The 22,602-nt window shown below is 39.4% G+C and overlaps 1 protein-coding gene and 1 non-coding gene across 2 annotated transcripts in view; both read left to right on the top strand.

Annotated features, from left to right (window-relative positions):
* Positions 1 to 620: 620 nt before the first annotated feature.
* Positions 621 to 22,602, top strand: part of LOC132509143 (UPF0547 protein C16orf87-like) — a 36,487-nt gene continuing 14,505 nt past the window's right edge. The window contains exon 1 of the mRNA XM_060129760.1: positions 621 to 705. Within this exon, the coding sequence (XP_059985743.1) occupies positions 670 to 705 (36 nt within the window). The 5' untranslated portion in view covers positions 621 to 669. The remainder of the gene's footprint in view (positions 706 to 22,602) is intronic.
* LOC132510533 (small nucleolar RNA SNORA11) lies at positions 7,967 to 8,096 on the top strand. Its single transcript, XR_009537339.1, has one exon. It is a non-coding gene; the product is annotated as a small nucleolar RNA SNORA11 (small nucleolar RNA).

Genomic DNA, 22,602 nt, shown 5'->3' with positions numbered 1-22,602 from the left:
CGTTGGGTCCAGGGCGTTAATATTTAAAATCCCTACTACAATTCCTCAATGATTAGACTCGCTAACATTTACTGAAGTTTATCAAACGGCAGGATCTGTGCCAAGCACTTTACCTCCCACCGCCTTTTTCACTCACGTTCTCCTTCCTCCGGGGGAGGGGGCGGGCTCAGCACCACGACCCGCCCTGTCTGTGCATTCGTTGGTCGAGCCTGACGCTCGTTACTGCCGAGTCCCGGCCAAACCACGCCTCCACGCCGTTCGTCTGGCCCAGAGAGGGCGTGTCCATCGTCCCGCCGGACGATCCAGTCGGTCTCCTCTCGTGAGAATCGGTACGCCCTAGAGGACCGGAGCAGCGTGGGGGGGGGGGGGCGTGTTCCGCGGTCCCTCGGAGCCCGCGCACGCCGCGCCCCGCCCCCTCAGCACGCAGGCTCCGCGCGAGCTCGCGCACGCGCGCGCGCGCGCTCTTCAGAGCCTCACTCTGGCCAGCGGGGACCGACGGGCGGAGGCTGGGCTGCTGAAGTACGAGGGGCGGAGCCAGCGCCGCCGCCGCCGCCGCCGCCGCCGCCGCCGCCGCCGCCGCCGCCGCCGCCGCCGCCGCCGCCGCCGCCGCCGCCGCCGCCGCCGCCGCCGCCGCCGCGCATTTCTGCAACTCGAGCCAAGAAAGTGAAGATGGCCACCAAATCATGCCCCGAGTGCGACCAACAGGTGGGCGCCTTGGGCCGGGCACCGGGCACACGGGCCGGTGGGGCGGGTGCGCGCGGGCGGGCGAATGTGACAGAAAGGCCTGCAGTGTAATGATGTTTTCCTCTTAGACTTAAGTAAATTGGTGATCTTTATGCTTTTTAATAATTTTCATAACCCCAATAGTCATTAATTTGGTCTAATTTTTAGTAGAACACTTTTAAATACTGTCTCCGTTAAAGTCCTGTTTTTCTAGGTGCTCTCCTCTTCATATGCTGTATATTCTTATTAACTTTCTAAAAGATGAATTTACCTTTCTTACTTTATGTGGTTTCTTGAACTTTTAATATCTGCTTTCTAAACTAAATTCACTAGGTCATGCAATGGCTTTATGACCACTAGTGGCCTGGGGTTCAGATAGACATTCAAACTTAAAAGGGTTCAGCTATGGGGACTTCCCTGTTGGTCCAGTGGTAAAGAATCCGCCTTCCCATGCAGGGGACGAGGGTTCGATCCCTGGTCGGGGAACTAAGATCCCTCATGCCGCGGGGCAACTAAGCCTGCATGCCACAACTGTTGAGCTCTGGCGCCTCAACGAGAGAGCCCGCATGTCACAATTAGAGAGAAGCCCGCGTGCCGCAACTAGAGAGAAACACGAGGAGACTGCGCGCCATAATGGAAAGAAATGCATGCCTCAACAAAGATCCCATGTGCTGCAACTAAGACCCAACGCAGCCAAAAAAAAAAAAAGAAAAAAAAGGAAAATAAATAAAATAAATATTTTAAAAAAAATGGGAACTCAGCTATGATAGTAAACAATGCATGTGATCAGCACAGCATCAGAACAGCATCAAATGACAGCCCAGGTGTAAAGAAAAAAAACTATGCATGTGGTTGCAAGAGCCACCATGGCTTAGAAATTTCATGTTTCTTAGCCCATGAGCTACGCTTCCAAGGTTTTGCAGAGAATGGCAGGATTATACTGTACTTAGGGAGCCCAAAGCTGTGGCTTCTCACCAGGTGCCTTCCAGTCCAGATGCCAACAAAGGGTCATTTTTACCCTAGGCAATATTGCCTAGTAATGTAATAGAGCCGGCAGTGCAGAGCTCTTAGCACTCCGCACTTGCTACCCGCTGTTACTCCCCCCACCCCGTTACCTGGCAACGGTACCGGGAGACCATTAATGCTGTATGGTTAGAGCAGCGTTAGAGGTCCTGCTCAGCCATTGGTCGGTGCTACAGTGGGCCCCACTCAGCCATTGGTCTGCGTCACAGTGGGCCCCTCCCCCAAACGAGCAACTGTCAATGAGCTCCTTGTTGGCCCATTCAGCCAACAGTCAGCAGTGCCGTGGTCGTCAGGCGGAGAGTGAGGTAAGAGGCAGATCCCAGCCTCTCACCAGGCCCCCCAGCTCACCCAGCCTCGAGCCAGTGACTGAGTTGGGGGGCCCAGAAAACAGGCTGGGGGCTGTGTCCTGCAGGGCTCCAGAGCCCTTGCCAAGACCGCCCACTGGCCGGGCGCAGGCCTTGAGGGGGCGGTGAACCTCTCCCCCATACCTGCCTCTGCGACCTAATGGCAGCAGTCTGCATGTGACGCAGTTTTCGGGACCTGGCCCCCGCTGTTTGGGTGGCTTGAGGAGCCTGAGGGCCATTTGGGTCCTGAGCGCCTGGCTCCTTAAGCGATGACAGCTGGGCAGAGTCTGGGGATCAGGTCCTGAGGGAGCCATCAATTGAGATCTGCCTTTTCAGCCAGGCCTGGGCACTGGTGGGAAGACCCACACTGGGTGCTGGACGAATGCTCTGGGGCAGGGTAACCGGTGCCCCTGGAGACACCCCCTTTTCTTAGCTAGGCCTGGACCTCGGAGGGTGAGTGTCGTGCCTTGGGACCTTCCCTTTTCTTGTCAGAATAGAGAGTAACATTTGTTTGGTAGAGATTTACAGGAACATCGTTTCCTGACCATGACCTGACCTCAGACAAAGGATCTGACACCAAGAAGTTTGCAACAACTAACAGTACCCCTCCCTCACCTTTCCTGTAAGAGGGCTTTGCTGAAAGCTTTCAGGGAGTTTGGGGTTTTTAAGGCATGAGCCACCCATCTCCTTGCATGGCCCTGCAATAAACCTTTCTCTGTTCCAAACTCCAATGTTTCGGTAGTTTGGCCTCTGTGCGTCGGGCACGTGGACTTGCGTTTTGGTAACAGTAACACTGCTGCCATTCCATCTTTATCAAGTTGACAGGGTCAGAGTGATAGAAGATTGACCAAAGGTATTTTTTCTCATGATGGAGTTTTGTTAACCCTTTATTAATGTGTCATACATAATCCAATGAAAAAAATTTTTTTACTGACTCCTATATGTATAATATTTGATTATTCTTAACCAGAAAAAGGAGTTCATTTAAAGCTCCCTCAATTAAAACCATTTGTAAGACATCTTTTATGTCAAAATGCAGACCTTAATGTGTATTTCTTTTCAAAATAATTACTTTCCTTTTACTTGCCCTCTCTCAGCAAGAGAAATTTACTGTCTCTACTTTCTCTCAGCATTGTTTTCAGTGTACAGGTTTTGTACATATTTTGTTAAATTTATCTCTATGAATTTAATATTTTGGATGCTACTGTAATTGGAGTTGTTTTAAAATTTTCATTTTATCAGTGTTCATTAATTATATATAGGAATACAATTTTTTTTATTGTGGTAAAAACATAAAATTCGCCATGTAAACCATTTTAAGGTGTATATATATATATATATATATATATATATATATATATATATATACACTTAAGTGGGATTAATACATTCACAATGTGGTACAGCCATCACCACTATCTAGTTCCAGAACATTTTCATCATTCCAAAAAGAGAACCTGTCTTCATTAAGCAGTCACTCCCTGATTCACCCTCCCTCTAGCCCCTAGTAACTACTAATTTGCTTTCTGTTTCAATGGACTAGTCATGCAATATGTGTCCTTTGATATCTGACTTCTTTTGTTTAGCTTATCCATGTTGTATCATATATCAGTACTTCGTTCCTTTTTATGCCCAAATGACATTCCATTGTGTGGATGTATCACATTTTGTTAGTCCATTCCTTAGTTGATGGACATTTTGGTGTTTTCCACCTTCTGGTTATTGTGAATAGTACTGCTATGAATATTCATGTACAAGTGTTTCTTGTGTGTGTGTGTGTTTAATATATTCTATTTACTACTCAATTTTTGTTTATTGGCCATACCGCATGGCTCGCGGGATCTCAGTTCCCCAACCAGGGATTGAACCCAGGCCATGGCAGTGAAAGTGCTGACTCCTAACCAGTAGACCACCAGGGAACTCCCACAAGTTTTTGTTTTAATATCCGTCTTCATTTATTATATTCCCATGAGTGGAGCTGCATGGTCATACTGTAATTCTGTGTTTAACTTATTGAGGAATTGTCAAACTGTTGTCCACAGGAGTTGTTGCATTTTACATTCCCACCAACATTGTATGAAGGTTCTAATTTTCCCATATCCTCACCCACACTTGTTATTTTTTGTTTTTAAAAGAATTAGTATAGTTTGACACCAAAAAAAAAAAAAGAAAAGAAAATTCTCATGTTTGAAAAGCTTTAAGCTGCATTGTTGGCTCTTTATAACCATGACCAAGCCTGTCAGTTTCTCAGTGGAGAGCATGCTGGGAGGATGGAGGAGAAAAATGGACACGATGATATCTTCCTAGTTCCGGAGGGTCCTCTGGAATGTAATTTCCTAGAGCTTGTTATTAATTAATTCAACAAATATTTATTAAGCACATGCTGTGTCAGAGACTGTTCTAGTTCAGGAAGTAAAACAGTGAATAAAAGAGACAAATAGCCCTTCCTCCTGTTGGGGGGGGGGATTAGAATAGTCATCCTAGAGCATGTGAAGTGGGATATCATTGTGGTTTTGATTTGCATTTCCCTAATAATTAAAGGCATTAAACATCTTTTCATGTGCTTCTTTGTCATTTATATATATTCCTTGGAGAAATATCTATTCAGGTTCGTTGCCCATTTAAAAAAAATATTTTATTTATTTATTGTCTGCATTGGATCTTCGTTGCTGCACGTGGGCTCTTCGTTATGGTACAGTCTTCTCTCTAATTGTGGCCCGCGGGCTCCAGAGCACGTGGGCTCTGTAGTTGTGCTGGTGGGCTTAGTTGCCCCGAAGCATGTGGGATCTTAGTTCCCTGACCAACCATCAAACCTGCCTCCCCTGCACCGGAAGGCGGATTCTTAACCACTGGACCATCAAGGAAGTCCCTCGTTGCCTATTTTTGAGTTGTTAATTGCGTTGTTTTTATTGTTTGAGTTCTAAGAGGTTTTGTATATCCTGGGTACTAAACCCTTATCAAATATATGATTTGCAAATATTTGCAAAAACCCATTGATAGTGCCCTTTGTTGCACAAAAGTTTTTCATTTTGATGTAGTCCAATATGTCTATTTTTTTCTTTTGTTGCTTGTGTTTTTGGTGTCATAACTAAGAAACTATTGCCAGACCCAAGGTTATAATGATTTACCCATTTTCTCATCTAAGAGTTGTATACTTTTAGTTGTTATATATATTCCTTGATTCATTTTGAGTTAATTTTTGTATATGATGTGAGGTAAGGGTTCAGCTTCATTCTTTTGTATGTGGATATCCCACTGTTGCAGCTCCTTTAGTTGAAGAGACTGTTTTTTCCTCGAGTGGTCTTGGCACCATTGTTGAATGTCAGTTGACAATAGATTGATGGGTGTATTTCTGGACTCTCAATTCTGCTCCATTGATCTATATGTCTGTTATGCCAGCACTACACTGTTTTGTTTAGTTTTTCTTTTCTCATGGATACACAGGCTTCTTTTAAAGACTTTTAAAAAAAGCTGAAGTATAGCTGATTTACAATGTTGTGTTAGTTTCAGGGGTACAGCAAAGTGATTCATATACGTATATATATCCTTTTTCAGATTTTTTCCATTATATGTTATTAAAAGATATTGAATATAGTTCCCTGTGTTATACAGTAGGTCCTTGTTGTTTATCTGTTTTATATATGGTAATGTGTATCTGTTAATTCCAAACTCCTAATTTATCCCCCCTTCCCCTTTTGGTAACCATAAGTTTGTTTTCTATGTCTGTGAGTTTGTTTCTGTTTTGTAAATAAGTTCATTTTGTATCATTTTTAAAGATTCCATATATAAGTGATATCATATAGTATTTGTCTTTCTCTGTCTGACTGACTTCACTTAGTATGATAATCTCTAGGTCCATCCATGTTGCTGCAAATGGCATTATTTCGTTCCTTTTTAGAATGAGTAATATTCCAGGGTGTGTGTGTATGTATATGTGTGTGTGTATATATATCACATCCTTTTTATCCATTCATCTGTTGATGGATACTTAGGTTGCTTCCATGTCTTGGCTATTGTAAATAGTGCTGCTATAAACATAGGAGTGCATGTATCTTTTCAAATAATAGTTTTGTCTAGGTATATGCCTGTAAGTGGGATTGCTGGATCATATTGTAACTCTATTTTAGTTTTTGAGGAACCTCCACACTATTTTCCATAGTGGCTGCACCAATTTGCATTCCCATCAACAGTGTAAGAGGGGTCTCTTTTCTCCACACCCTCTCCAGCATTTATTTTTATTTATTTATTTATTTTTAAATAAATTTATTTTTATATATTTATTTATTTATGGCTGCGTTGGGTCTTCATTGCTACGCGCGGGCTTTCTCTAGTTGCAGCGAGCAGGGGCTACTCCTTGTTGCAGTGTGCGGGCTTCTCATTGTGGTGGCTTCTTTTGTTGTGGAGCACAGGCTCTAGGTGTATGGGCTTCAGTAGTTGTGGCTTGTGGGCTTCAGTAGTTGTGGCTTGTGGGCTCTAGAGCACAGGCTCAGTAGCTGTGGCGCATGGGCTTAGTCGCTCTGTGGTATGTGGGATTTTCCTCGACCAGGGCCCGAACCCACATTCCCTGCATTGGCAGGAGGATTCTTAACCTCTGCACCACCAGGGAAGCCCTCCAGCATTTATTATTTCTAGACTTTTTAATGATGGCTATACTGACCAGTGTGAGGTGATATCTCGTACTTTTGATTTGCATTTCTCTAATAATTAGTGATGCTGAGCATCTTTTCAGGTGCCTATTGGCCATCTGTATATCTTCTTTGGAGAAGTGTCTAGTTAGGTCTTCTGCCCATTTATTGATTGGGTTGTTTGTTTTTTTTTGATATGGAGCTGTAGGAGCTGTTTATATATTTTGGAAATTAAGCCCTTATCAGTCACATCATTTGCAAATATTTTCTCCCATTCTATAGGTCATCTTTTCATTTTGTTTACGGTTTTCTGTGCAAAAGCTTATAAGTTTGATTAGGTCCCATTTGTTTATTTTGCTTTTATTTCTATTGCCTTGGGAGACTGATCTAAGAAAGTGTTGCTATGATTTATGTCAGAGAATGTTTTGCCTATGTTCTCTTCTAGGAGTTTTATGGTGTCATGTCTTATATGTAAGTCTTTAAGCCATTTTGAGTTTATTTTTGTGTTTGATGCGAGGGAGTGTTCTAACTTCATTGATTTACATGCAGCTGTCCAGCTTTCCCAACACTACTTGCAGAAGAGACTGTCTTTTCTACATTGTATATTCTTGTCTTCTTTGTCCAAGATTAATTTTAAAGACTTTTAAACAATTGAGGTGTAATTAAATGAGTGGTTACCAGTGGGGAGAAAGAAGGGGGGGATGGGTGATATAGGGGTAGGGGATTAAGAAGTACAAACTATCATGTATAAATAAGCTACAAGGATATATTGTACAACACAGGGAATATAGCCAATATTTTATAATAACTATAAATGGAGTATAACCTTTAAAAATTTTGTATCACTGTATTATACACCTGTAGCATATAATATTGCACATCAACTATACATCAATTTTTAAAATTAAGGTATAATTATATATTATATGCATAATTATATATTAAATACATTATTATAAATTTAATATATGACTAAGGAGAAAATATTTGCAAATAATGTGACCGACAAGGGCTCAATTTCCAAAATATACAAACAGCTCATACAACTCAATAACAGCAACAACAAAAAACACAGTTGAAAAATGGGTAGGAGACCTAAATAGACATTTCTCCAAAGAAGACATACAGATGGCCCATAGGCACATGAAAAGATGCTCATCATTGCTAATTATTAGAGAAATGCAAATCAAAACTATAATGAAGTGTACCACCTCACACTGGTCCGAATGGCCATCATTAAAAAGTCTACCTGGGGTGTGCTCAGAGCACAGGGCCTGAAGAAATGGCTTCTCTGTTTACAACAAACCCAAGAGGAATCTGGGTTAATTGTGACAAGAGGCACAAAACTTGTGGCCTTCCTGTGAACAAATACCCAACACGTGTCCCCCTGCACCTCCATGTGGCTGCTGGGCAGGGCTCGATACTGGAAGGAAAGCTACAGTATTTAGTGGGGGAGTTTGCCACCTAGAGCCTATCTGGTCCACACATGGGTGGGCCATGAGTGGTCTTATAGACATAAAGGCTTTGAACCTCTCTTTTCAAGGAAAGAAAAGAAAAAGAAAAATAGATTCTGTATGCCATTCTGGAAAAGGCAAAACTATGGAAACAATAAAAAGATCAGTGGTTGCCAGGAGTTTGCGGGGAGAGGGAGATGAATACACAGAGTACAGAAGTTTTTATGAGCAGTGAAAATGCTTTGAATGACATTATAATGCTGGCTATATGTCATCATACTTTTGTCCAAACCCATAGAATGTGCAACACTATTCACTTCATAAAGTGAACCCTAAGGTGAACTGTGGACTTTGGTGATTATCTGTCAATGCAGTTCATCCTTGGTGTTAAAAAAAAAAAAGGGTGCCACTTTGTTGATAATGGCTATGCGTGTGAGGGGAGAGGATATTTGGGGGAATTTCTGTACCTTCCTGTCAATTTTGTTGTAAACCTAAAACTGCTTAAGAAAAAAAGTCTCAAAAGAATTAACACTCAGGGTAGAAGTTTTTGGCAAAACTTTTGTTTCACTTTTATATATGTATACATATTATATGGTGTGTGTTTGTTGGATTGTGATGTAAAATTTTTTTTTAGATCAAAAAAGTTTGCAGGCCACCATAGTTAAGTTATACTGGCAAATAAAAGCACAAATTAACCTCAAAAAAATAATACAAATAATAAATGCTGGAGAGGGTGTGAAGAAAAGGAAACCCTCTTAAACTGTTGCTGGGAATGTAAATTGGTGCAGCCACTACGGAAAACAGTGTGGAGGTTCCTCAAAAACTAAAAATAGAGTTACCATATGATCCAGCAAGCCCATTTCTGGGCATATACCTAGACAAAACTATAAGTTGAAAAGATACATGCACCCCTACGTTTATAGCAGCACTATTTACAATAGCCAAGACATGGAAGCAACCCAAGTATCCATCGACAGATGAATGGCTAAAGAAGATGTGGTATATATATATACCATGGAATATTACTCATTCTAAAAAAGAATAAAATAATGCCATCTGCAGCAACATGGATGGACCCAGAGATTATCTTACTAAGTGACGTAAGTCAGAAGAGAAATACAAATACCATATGACATCACTTATATGTGGAATCTAAAATACAACACAAATATACATATCTACGAAAGAAAAACAGACTTACAGACATAGAGAACAAACTTTTAGTTGCCAAGGGGTAGGGGGGCTGGGGGAGGGAAGGATTGGGAGTTTGGGATTAGCAGATGCAAACTGGTATGTGTACAATGGATAAACAACAAGGTCCTTCTGTAGCACAGGGAACTATATTCAATATCCTGTGATAAACCATAATGGAAGAGAATATGAGAAAGAATATATATATGTATAACTGAATCACTTTTCTATACTGCACAAATTAACATAACATTGTAAATCAACTATACTTCAATAAAATATTTTAAAAATTAAGGTATAATTGATATAATGTTATATTAGTTTTATGTATTAGTTATAGCATTATATTAGTTTCAGGTGTACAATATAATGAATTGATGTTTGTATATATTGTGAAATGATCACACAATAAGTCTTTTTTTATTTATTTACAGCAGTTTTAGGTTCACAACAAAATTGAGAAGAGGGTACAGAGATTTCCCATATACCCTCTGCCCCCACACATGCATAGCCTCCCCCATATCAACATCCTCCACCAGACTGGTTAATTTGTTAAAATTGATAGCCCTACATTGACACATCATTGTCATCTGAAGTCCATAGTTTACATTATGCTTCACTCTTGGTGTTGTACATTCCATGTGTGGACAAAACACATATCCACCATTACAGTATCACTGAGTATTTTCACTGCCCTAAAAATCCTCTGTGCTTTGCCTGTTCATCCCTCCCTCCCCCTCCCCCCTGGGAACCACTGATCTTTTTACCATTTCCATAGTTTTGCCTTTTCCAGAATGTCGTATAGTTGGAATCATGCAGTGTGTGACCTTTTCAGATTGGCTTCTTTCACTTAGTAATACACATTTAAGCTTCCTCCATGTCTTTTCAGGGCTGGATAGCCTTTTTTTTTTTTTTTTTTAAAAAAAACACTGAATAATATTCCATTTTCTGGAAGTTCCACAGTTTATTTATCCATTTACCTACAGAGGGACATCTTGGTTTCTTCCAAGTTTTGGCAATTATGAATTAAGCTGTTGTAAACATTGTGTGCAGGTTTTTGTGTGGATATAAGTTTTCAACTCTTTCAGGTAAATATCAAGGAGCAAGATTGCTGGATTGTAAGATAACAGTATGTTTAGTTATGTAAGAAACTGCCAAACTGTCTTCCAAAGTGTCTGTGGCATTTTGCATTCCCACCAGCAATGAGAGTTCCTGTTGTTTCACATCCTTGTCAGACTTTGGTATTGTCAGTGTTCCAGATTTTGGCCATTCTAATAAGTGTGTACTGGAATCTCATTGTTTTAGTTAGCATTTCCCTGATGACATATGATGTGGAGCATCTTTTCATATGCTTAAATGCTCTTGGTGACATGTCTTTTAAGGTCTTTGACCCTTTAAAAAAAATTGTGTTATTTTTCTTATTGTTGAGTTGTAAGAGTTTTTTGTATATTTTGGATAGCAGTCCTTTGTCAGATATGTCTCTTGCAAATCTTTTCTCCCAGTCTGGCTTGGTCTTTTCATTTTCTTGAAAGTATATTTTGTAGAGCAGAAAATTTTAATTTTAATGAAACCCAGCTTATCAGTTCTTTCTTTCATGATCGTGCCTTTGGTATCATATGTAAAAAGTAATCACCAAACCCAAAGTCATCTAGATTTTCTCTTATGTTATCTTTTAGTTTATAGTTTTGTGTTTTACATTTAGGTCTGTGATCCATTTTGAGTTAATTTTTGTGAAGGATGTAAGATCTGTGTCTAGATTCCATTTGTTGTTGTTGTTTTCATGTGGGTGTCTAGTTGTTCTAACACCATTTGTTGAAAAGACCATCTTTGATCCATTGTATTGCCTTTGCTCCTTTATCAGAGTTCAGTTGACTGATTTATGTGTGTCTATTTCTAGGCCCTTTATTTCTGTTCCATTGATTTATCTGTTCTTTCACCAGTATCACACTATCTTAGTTACTGTAGCTTTATAGTAAGCCTCCAACTTTGTTCTTCTCCTTACATGTTTGGTTGGCTATTCTGGGTCTTTTGTCTCTACATGTAAAGTTTAGAATCTGTTTGTCGATATCCACAAAGTAACGTGACGGGCTTTTGATTGGGATTTCATTGACTCTTTAGATCAATTGGGAAGAACTGACATCTTGACAATATTGAGTCTCTTTATCCGTGAACATGGAATATCCATATATTTTAGTTCTTTGATTTTGTTCATTATAGTTTTCCTAATATGGATCTTGTACAGTAAGTCCCCTACCTATGAACGAGTTCCATTCCAAGAGTGCGTTCTGTTCCGAGAGTGCGTTCGAAAGTCTCATTTGTTCGTTAAGTCCAACAGAGTTAACCTAGGTACCCAACTAACACAGTCAGCTATATAGTATTGTACTGTAATAGGTTGATAATACTTTTCACACAATAATACATAAAAAACAAACACAAAAAATAAAGCATTTAAAATCTTACAGTACAGTACCTTGAAAAGTACAGTAGTGCAGTACAACAGCTGGCATACAGGGGCTTGTATTGAGTGAACAGGCGAGAAGAGTTACTGGCTGGAGGAGGGAGAGGAGGGAGGAGATGGTAGAGCTGAAGGATCATAAGCAGTAGGAGATGGAGGACAAGCTGCAAGTTCACTCATGCCTGACGGTGATGGCACAGGTTCTGGTTCTTTGCTGGATTCAATTCTATGTACCTTCTTGAAGAAACGATCCAGTGATGTCTGGGTAGTAGCTCTTTTTTCCTCGTCATAGATGACACAATAGCACTGGATAGCATTCTGAACGGCTGCTGCAACCTTTGTGTACCATTCTACATTTGGGTCCTGTGCCTCAAAAACTAACAGTGCCTCCTCAAATAAAATCCCCTTGCCGTTTCCTGCATTGTGAATCTCTTTGGTTCTTCAGTTACTTCTTCTTCCTCTTGTCTTCTTCATCCTTTCTCTCGGCCTCCAATTCCATCAGGTCTTCCTTAGGAAGCTCCTTGTGTTGCTCAGCAAGGAGTTCAATGAAGTCGTCGTCTTGCAGATCTCGCTCCAGCTTCGACCTCTTTGGACTCTCATCCACCTTTTCAAACCCAAGAAAATCGTGAACAAACTGTGGGCAAAGATTCTTCCAAACCTCATTCATGATGATAACCGTAACCTCATGCCAAGCAAAGTTAATGTTTTTTATGGCCTTGTAGATGTTATAGTCCTTCCAAAATTGTTGCAAGGTTGTTCCTGATTCATGTCACTCGCCTTTACCGCCTGACAAAAAGTGTGACCTAAATAATATTGCTTGAAAGTTGCTATAACTCCCTGGTCCATAGGTTGGGTGAGCGACATAGTATTTAGTGGCAGATGCACTACTTCGACGTTAGGATAAAAGTTGTCCATGAATGGGGGTTGGCCAGGAGCATTGTCAAGCAGCAAAAGAATGTTGAATGGGATGTCCTTCTCCAAGCAACATTTCACTACTTCCTGGATAAAGTGGTGGAAAAACCAGTCGTGGAAAATGGCCTGTGTAACCCAGGCTTTGGGGATACTCTTATCACACAACAGGAAGAGAGCCCTTGGCTATGTTTTTAAGGGCTCTTGGGTTCTCTGAATGATAAACTAAGAGAGGCTTCAGCTTCATATCACCAGAAGCATTGCCACCAAACAACAGAATTAGTGTATCCTTTGTTGCTTTATAGCCTGGCATCAACTTTTCCTTCTTACTGATGTAACTTTATTCTGGCATCCTCTTCCAGTACAGTCCTGTCTCATCCACGTTAAAAAGCTCCTCGGGTAAATATGCGCCTTCATCCATAATTTCTCAAAGCATTTCAGGAAGTTCCTGGGCAGCTACTGTATCTGCACTCGCTGCCTCACCACTTACTTTTATGTGCAGTGAAGGTTGGTTCTAGCCTTGAACTGATGAAACCAGTCATGGCTGACATTAAAAGATGTGCCCTCTCGCAGTGGTTGAGAGTCCGCCTGCCGATGCAGGGTACACGGGTTCGTGCCCCGGCCCGGGAAGATCCCACATGCCGCGGAGCGGCTGGGCCCGTAAGCCATGGCCACTGAGCCTGCGCGTCCCGAGCCTGTGCCCCGCAACGGGAGAGGCCACAACAGTGAGAGGCCCGCGTACCGCAAAAAAAAAAAAAAACTAAAAAAGATGTGCCCTCTGATTCTTCACTGTGTTTTTTCTTCAAGTCTTCATAAAGCCTTTTAGCTTTCTCTTGAACCAACATTAAGCTGAGTGGGACTTGACACTGATGCAGATCCTGCATCCACACACTGAGAAATTTCTGCATCTCCTCTATCACTTTTCCGTGCTTCTTCAATATTACTGTTGACATCACTGGCACAGCAGACTTCACATGTTCCATGATCTTGTCCTTGTTCTTTAGAATCATTGATGGTTGAACAATTCATGTTATAAGAATGAGCAACGTTTACCATCTTACTGCCTCGCTCCATTCTCAATTATTTTCACTTTTGTTTCCATCATTATCGCTTGGCGCTTCTTAGCAGTACCAACTACATCACTGCTGCTTTTACACTTGCTTCTGGACATCCTGGGCTTGAAATAAAGATCTTGTACTCCTGTACTCTACACAGGACTGTAAAGTACACAAAAGCACAACCACTTGTAGAGGATGCACGCATGTGACAATGTATGCCAGACAGTTGAACTAACTTACATGATTGGACATGTGAATGCACGTTCACGTCTTTGAAAGTTTGCAACTTGAAGGTTCGTACGTAGGGGACTTACTGTACATATTTTATTAGGTTTATACTTAATGAATTGCATTTTTTTGCCATGCTAATTATAAATGGTATTGTGCTTTTAATTTCAAATTCCATTTGTTTATTCCTGGGATATAGGAAGGCAGTTGGCTTTTCTGCATTAACCTTGTGTCCTGTAATCTTGTTACAGTAGCTTATTTCAAGAGATTTTTGGTTGATTCATTTGGATTTCTACATAGACAATCATGTCATCTGCAAAAAAGACAATTTTCTTTATTCCTTCGTAATCAGTATGCCCTTTATTTCCTTTTCTTGTCTTATTGCATTAGCTGGGACTTCCAGTATGATGTTGAAAAGGAGTGGTGAGAGGGGACATCCTTGTCTTGTTCCTGATCTTAGTGAGAATGCTTCTTGGTTCCCACCATTAAGTATTATATTACCTGTAGGTTTTTTGTAGATATCTACTATAAAGTTGAGGAAGTTCCCCTCTATTCCTTGTTTACAGAAAGCATTTATCATGAATGGGAGTTGGATTTTTGTTAAATGTTTTTTCTGCATCTAAAGACATACCTTGTTTTATTGCACTTTATTGTACAATACTTTGCAGATACTGCATTTTTTACACAGTGAAGGTTTGCAGCAGCCCTGTGTTGAGCAAGTCTATCAGTGCCATTTTTCCAACAGCATTATTTTTTAATTAAGGTGTATACATTGTTTTTGTAGACATAATGGTATTACACACTTACTAAACTACAGTATAGTGTAAGCATTACTTTTATACACACTGGGAAACCAAAAAATTCATTTAACTCACTTTATTGTTATAGTCACTTTATTGTAGTAATCTAGAACTAAATCTGCACTATCTCAGAGGTATGCCTATATTGATATGATTGTGTGATTTTTCTGTAGTCTGTTGATGTGATAGATTACATTATTTGATTTTTGAGTGTTGAACCAGCCTTCATACCTGAGATAAATCCCTCTTGGTTGTGGTATATGATAAGTTTTTTATATATTGTTGGATTCCATTTGCTAATATTTTGATTTTTCTCTATGGCCTGTTTTCTTTTTCATTGATTTCCTCTTTTATTATTTCCTTCCTTCTACTTGATTTTAATTTACTCTTATTTTTCCAGCTTCATGAAGAATATTAATTTTAGACCTTTCTTTTCTAATATAAGCTTTTAAAGTTACAAATTTATCTCTGGACACTGGCTAACCACATCCCACAAGTTTCGATATGTTGGGTTTTCATTATCATTTAGCTTATAATATTTTCTAATATCCCTTTTGATTTCTTCTTTGACCTGTGGGGTTTTTGTTGTTGTTTTTAAAGAGTAAATTCCAGTTATTTGGGGTTTTCTAGATATCTTATTTTTATTGATTTTCAGTTTAATTCTTTTGTGGTCATATGACATCTCTTGAAGATTTCAGTCTTTTAAAATCTGTAAGAATTGTTTTATGGCCCATTATATAGTCCACCTTTTTGAGTGTTCCTTGTGTACTTAAAAGGAGTATACATTCTTTCTGCTGTTGGGTGTAATATTCTATAAATTTCTATTTTGTTAAGGTGGTTGATATTGTTATGCAGATATCTTTGCTAAATTTTTTTTGTCTAGTTCTATAAATTACTGAGAGAAGTGTGCTAGAAATATCCAGTTATGATTGTGGATTTGACTGCTTCTCTTTTTAGTTCTCCCCATGTTTGTTTCATATATTTTGAAGCTCTACCATTAAGCACTTATACATTTATAATTTTGTATCTTCCTAATGTTTTGACCTTTCTGTTATTAAATGTCTCTCTTTGTCTCCAGTAAATGCTGCTTACCTTGAAATTTGCTTTGTCTGATTTTATTGCAGTCAGTTTAACCTTCTTATACTTGTTGTTCGCATGGTTGAGTAGGAAAAACTCACTTCTTCCTCTCCTTTACTCTCCCGTTACTACCACACTCACAACACTTCTGACAGCAGATGTGTAGGGGGTTTTCCTATACTAAGCAATTCTCTGTGACACCAGCTGGATGTCCTACAGTTTAACTCAGTTCTGACACTATCTACCTGGAGTTGCAAGTATTAGGTCCCCAGGTTATCCACGACTTCTGTCCGACTTGGCTACAAATCAGAGGTTCCTATGACCTCCACCCCCTTGGATTAGATTATTTCCTAGACCAGCTCACAAAACTCAGGGAAACACTGTGTAATAAAGGATATGATAAAGGATACAGAAGAACAGCCAGATGAAGAGATACATAGGGCAAGGTGTAGGAGGGGCCTGAGCACAGGAACTTTTATCTCCATAGAGTTAGGATGTATCACTCTCCCAGTACTTAGATATGTTGACCAAACTGGAAGATCTCTGAACCCCGTACTTTTGGGATTTTTATGGAGGCTTCATCACATAGACATGATGGATCATTGACTTCATCTGGAGAATTGGGGGTTGGGCTGAAAATTCCAAATTTCTAATTCCAAATTTCTAATCATGGCTTGGTCTTTCACCTCATTAGAACAAAAGACACTGCTATCACCCAGGAAATTCCAAGGGATTTAGGAACTCTGTATTAGGAACTGGGATCAATGACCAAATATTAGAACAAAACATGTTCCTAATGTTCTTATCACTTAGGAAATTACGAGGGTTTTAGAAACTCCCTGCCAGGAACTGGTAAGGCAGGGTGGGGTAGACCAATATATTTTTTCTATTATCTTACAGTGGTGTATCTTTTTTCTTACTTTTTCCCTTTAACCTGTTAGTGTCTTTGTATTTAAAGTGTATTTCTTTGTATTTAAAGTAAACAGCTTAGTGTTGGTTTTGCTTTGCTATCCATCTGACAATGTCTGCCCTTTGATTGGAGAATTAATCCATTCACATATGATGTAACTTATATGTTTGGATTTAATTTTGTTTTTTGCTGTTTGTTTTCTGTCTCATCAGCTTTTTATTCTTCTGTTTCTCTTTTTCTCCCTCTTTTGTCGTAATTACATGTTATTGGTACTATGTTTTAATTTCTCTATTGGCCTTTTACCTTTATTTGTTTGCTTTTGTGTGTGTGTGTGTGTGTGTGTGTGTGTGTGTGTGTGTGTGTGATTGCTCTAGGAATTACGTTATGCAGCTCTAACTTATCACAGTCTAGAGGCAATATTGGATTAGTTCAGGAAAAATATAGGAATTTTGCAACCATCTAGTTCCCTTTACTTCTCCTAGCCTTTGTGCTATAATTAGAGTGATCAGCTTATCTCCTGGTAAGTTTTATTTCCTAGTTTTAGCACTGAAAGTTCTGTGTCTGGGCAACTCCCTCAGTCCTGGGCAAATTGGAAAGGTTGGTCATTTTTGCTATTGTTATCATCTTTGTTACATCTATAAATGTTATAAACTCAACAATGCGATGTTGTACTTTTTGCTTTAAGTCAGAGGTGGGCAAAATATGGCTCTCAGGCAAAAATATGGCTCCCACACCAAATCTGGCTCCTGGCCTGTTTTTGTAGGAAGAGTTACTAAGAAAAAGGAAAAAGAAAAATATGAGACACGAATAGTTATATGACCCATAAGCCAAAAATATTTACTAATCTGTGCAAAAAAAGTCTGCTGATGCCTTCCTTAACCAACCATATATGTCTTTAAAAGAAAATGATAGAAAAAATATATACACATATACTTATTTTAAATATGAGTAATTTGTAAAAACTGGAGAGCCCCCCCTTTTTTTAAAGGAGATTTTAGTACGTTGTTGGGGGAGCAATCTTGTGGACCAACCCAATCTGTATTCTGTTTTATACAAATATGGTTTATGGACAGTGGTGGAAATGTGATCAGAGAAAGATTAAACAAGAGAAATATAGTTGATGTTGTTCCAGTGCCAATAAACACTGCCAGTATATAGTATAAAAAGGATTTGGTGAGGTTTTCCAAAGTAAGGAAAACCTATTTAAACTCTAATTCTTAGCTTAAAATTAAATTTATTATGTTCTGACATAACTGACTTGAGTAATTTTACTTTGGAAGAAAATATTTCAATATTTAAAACATTTTCATTTGTTCTGATTAATTGAGTAAAAGTTTAGGTTTACATTGTATGCGCAATATCTTCCAGTTTCTTCAGGTCAGAAACTATTGTAAATCCTGATCTGTTTCACCTGGCAGGAAATAATCTTTCAGGACAAAAAAAAGCTTATTTTTTAATATGCTGGCTTAAAGGTGAAGAGAAAACCTAAGGACAACTATAAGTTTTTGTCATTATAAGAGCTCAGTTTCATGTGGAGAGAGCTAATTATGCTACATACATTCTTTTGAATGTAACAAATATTATGTCCATTGAAGCACATTGTTTCAATTTTTAATGTAAATTCTTAAGGGAATATTCATGAGGATTTAATCAAACTTGTTGATGATTTTTTAAAAATATTTATTTATTTATTTGGCTGCGCCGGGTCTTAGTTGCCACGTGCAGGATCTTCGTTGTGCTGTGCGGGATCTTTGTTGTGCCGTGCGGGATCTAGTTCCCTGACCGGGGATCAAACCCAGGCCCCCTGCATTGGGAGCACAGAGTCTTAACCACTGGACTACCAGGGAAGTCCCTCAAACTTGTTGATTCTTTTTTTTTTTTTTTTTTTGCGGTACGCGGGCCTCTCACTGTTGTGGCCTCTCCCGTTGCGGAGCACAGGCTCTGGACGCGCAGGCTCAGCAGCCATGGCTCACGGGCCCAGCCGCTCCACGGCATGTAGGATCTTCCCGGACCAGGGCACGAACCCGTGTCCCCTGCATCGGCAGGCGGACTCTCAACCACTGCGCCACCAGGGAAGCCTATGTTGATTCTTTTTTTTTTTTATTTTTTTTTATTTTTATTTTTTATTTTTTTACATGTTTATTGGGGTATAATTGCTTTACAATGGTGTGTTAGTTTCTGCTTTATAACAAAGTGAATCAGTCATACATAAACATATGTTCCCATATGTCTTCCCTGTTGTGTCTCCCTCCCTCCCACCTTCCCCATCCCACCCCTCCAGGCTGTCACAAAGCACCGAGCCAATATCCCTGTGCCATGCGGCTGCTTCCCACTAGCTATCTACCTTACAGCGTTTGTTAGTGTGTATATGCCCATGACTCTCTCTCGCCCTGTCACAGCTCACCCTTCCCCCTCCCCATAACCTCAAGTCCGTTCTCTAAGAGGTCTGCGTCTTTATTCCTGCTTTACCCCTAGGTTTTTCATGACATTTTTTTTTCTTAAATTCCATATATATGTGTTAGCATACAGTATTTGTCTCTCTCTTTCTGACTTACTTCACTCTGTATGACAGACTCTAGGTCTATCCACCTCATTACAAATAGCTCAATTTCGTCTCTTTTTATGGCTGAGTAATATTCCATTGTATATATGTGCCACATCTTCTTTATCCATTCATCCGATGACGGGCACTTAGGTTGTTTCCATCTCCGGGCTATTGTAAATAGAGCTGCAATGAACATTTTGGTACATGTCTCTTTTTGAATTATGGTTTTCTCAGGGTATATGCCCAGTAGTGGGATTGCTGGGTCATATGGTAGTTCTATTTGTAGCTTTTTAAGGAACCTCCATACTGTTCTCCACAGTGGCTGTATCAATTTACATTCCCACCAACAGTGTAAGAGGGTTCCCTTTTCTCCACACCCTCTCCAGCATTTATTGTTTCTAGATTTTTTGATGATGGCCATTCTGACTGGTGTGAGATGATATCTCATTGTAGTTTTGATTTGCATTTCTCTAATGATTAGTGATGTTGAGCATTCTTTCATGTGTTTGTTGGCAGTCTGTATATCTTCTTTGGAGAAATGTCTATTTAGGTCTTCTGCCCATTTTTGGATTGGGTTGTTTGTTTTCTTGTTATTGAGCTGCATGAGCTGCTTGTAAATTTTGGAGATTAATCCTTTGTCGGTTGCTTCATTTGCAAATATTTTCTCCCATTCTGAGGGTTGTCTTTTGGTCTTGTTTATGGTTTCCTTTGCTGTGCAAAAGCTTTGAAGTTTCATTAGGTCCCATTTGTTTATTTTTGTTTTTATTCCCATTACTCTAGGAGGTGGGTCAGAAAGGATCTTGCTTTGATTTATGTCATAGAGTGTTCTGCCTATGTTTTCCTCTAAGAGTTTGATAGTTTCTGGCCTTACATTTAGGTCTTTAATCCATTTTGAGCTTATTTTTGTGTATGGTGTTAGGGAGTGATCTAATCTCATACTTTTACATGTACCTGTCCAGTTTTCCCAGCACCACTTATTGAAGAGGCTGTCCTTTCTCCATTGTACATTACTGCCACCTTTATCAAAGATAAGGTGTCCATATGTGCATGGGTTTATCTCTGGGCTTTCTATCCTGTTCCATTGATCTATCTTTCTGTTTTTGTGCCAGTACCATACCGTCTTGATGACTGTAGCTTTGTAGTATAGTCTGAAGTCAGGGAGCCTGATTCCTCCGGTTCCTTCTTTCGTTCTCAAGATTGCTTTGGCTATTCGGGGTCTTTTGTGTTTCCATACAAATTGTGAAATTTTTTGTTCTAGTTCTGTGAAAAATGCCAGTGGTAGTTTGATAGGGATTGCATTGAATCTATAGATTGCTTTGGGTAGTAGAGTCATTTTCACAATGTTGATTCTTCCAATCCAAGAACATGGTATATCTCTCCATCTATTTATATCATCTTTAATTTCTTTCATCAGTGTCTTATAATTTTCTGCATACAGGTCTTTTGTCTCCTTAGGTAGGTTTATTCCTAGATATTTTATTCTTTTTGTTGCAATGGTAAATGGGAGTGTTTTCTTGATTTCACTTTCAGATTTTTCATCATTAGTATATAGGAATGCCAGAGATTTCTGTGCATTAATTTTGTATCCTGCCACTTTACCAAATTCATTGATTAGCTCTAGTAGTTTTCTGGTAGCATCTTTAGGGTTCTCTATGTATAGGATCATGTCATCTGCAAACAGTGACAGCTTTACTTCTTCTTTTCCAATTTGGATTCCTTTTATTTCCTTTTCTTCTCTGATTGCTGTGGCTAAAACTTCCAAAACAATGTTGAATAATAGTGGTGAGAGTGGGCAACCTTGTCTTGTTCCTGATCTTAGTGGAAATGCTTTCAGTTTTTCACCATTGAGGATGATGTTTGCTGTGGGCTTGTCATATATGGCCTTTATTATGTTGAGGAAAGTTCCCTCTATGCCTACTTTCTGCAGGGTTTTTATCATAAATGGGTGTTGAATTTTGTCAAAAGCTTTCTCTGCATCTATTGAGATGATCATATGGTTTTTCTCCTTCAATTTGTTAATATGGTTTATCACATTGATAGATTTGCGTATATTGAAGAATCCTTGCATTCCTGGAATAAACCCCACTTGATCATGGTGTATGATCCTTTTAATGTGCTGTTGGATTCTGTTTGCTAGTATTTTGTTGAGGATTTTTGAATCTATGTTCATCAGTGATATTGGCCTGTAGTTTTCTTTCTTTGTGACATCCTTGTCTGGTTTTGGTATCAAGGTGATGGTGGCCTCGTAGAAGGAGTTAGGGAGTGGTCCTCCCTCTGCTATATTTTGGAAGAGTTTGAGAAGGATAGGTGTTATCTCTTCTCTAAATGTTTGATAGAATTCGCCTGTGAAGCCATCTGGTCCTGGGCTTTTGTTTGTTGGAAGATTTTTAATCACAGTTTCAATTTCAGTGCTTGTGATTGGTCTGTTCATATTTTCTAGTTCTTCCTGATTCAGTCTTGGCACGTTGTGCATTTCTAAGAATTTGTCCATTTCTTCCAGATTGTCCATTTTATTGGCATAGAGTTGCTTGTAGTAATCTCTCATGATCTCTTTTATCTCTGCAGTGTCAGTTGTTACCTCTCCTTTTTCATTTCTAATTCTATTGATTTGAGTCTTCTCCCTTTTTTTCTTGATGAGTCTGGCTAGTGGTTTATCTATTTTGTTTATCTTCTCAAAGAACCAGCTTTTAGTTTTATTGATCTTTGCTATTGTTTCCTTCATTTCTTTTTCATTTATTTCTGATCTGATTTTTATGATTTCTTTCCTTCTGCTAGCTTTGGGGTTTTTTTGTTCTTCTTTCTCTAATTGCTTGAGGTGCAAGGTTAGGTTGTTTATTCGAGATGTTTCCTGCTTCTTAAGGTGGGCTTGTATTGCTATAAACTTCCCCGTTAGAACTGCTTTTGCTGCATCCCACAGGTTTTGGGTCGTTGTATCTCCATTGTCATTTGTTTCTAGGTATTTTTTGATTTCCTCTTTGATTTCTTCAGTGATCTCTTCATTATTAAGTAGTGTATTGTTTAGCCTCCATGTGTTTGTATTTTTTACAGATCTTTTCCTGTAATTGATATCTAGTCTCATGGCGTTGTGGTCAGAAAAGATACTTGATACAATTTCAATTTTCTTAAATTTACCAAGGCTTGATTTGTGACCTAAGATATGATCTATCCTGGAGAATGTTCCATGAGCACTTGAGAAAAATGTGTATTCTGTTGTTTTTGGATGGAGTGTCCTATAAATATCAATTAAGTCCATCTTGTTT

This window comes from Lagenorhynchus albirostris, chromosome 19 (genome assembly GCF_949774975.1).
Source record: "Lagenorhynchus albirostris chromosome 19, mLagAlb1.1, whole genome shotgun sequence".
NCBI lineage: Eukaryota > Metazoa > Chordata > Mammalia > Artiodactyla > Delphinidae > Lagenorhynchus > Lagenorhynchus albirostris.
Note: the sequence above shows the minus strand (reverse complement) of the source record. Positions and strands in the feature narration are given on the sequence as shown.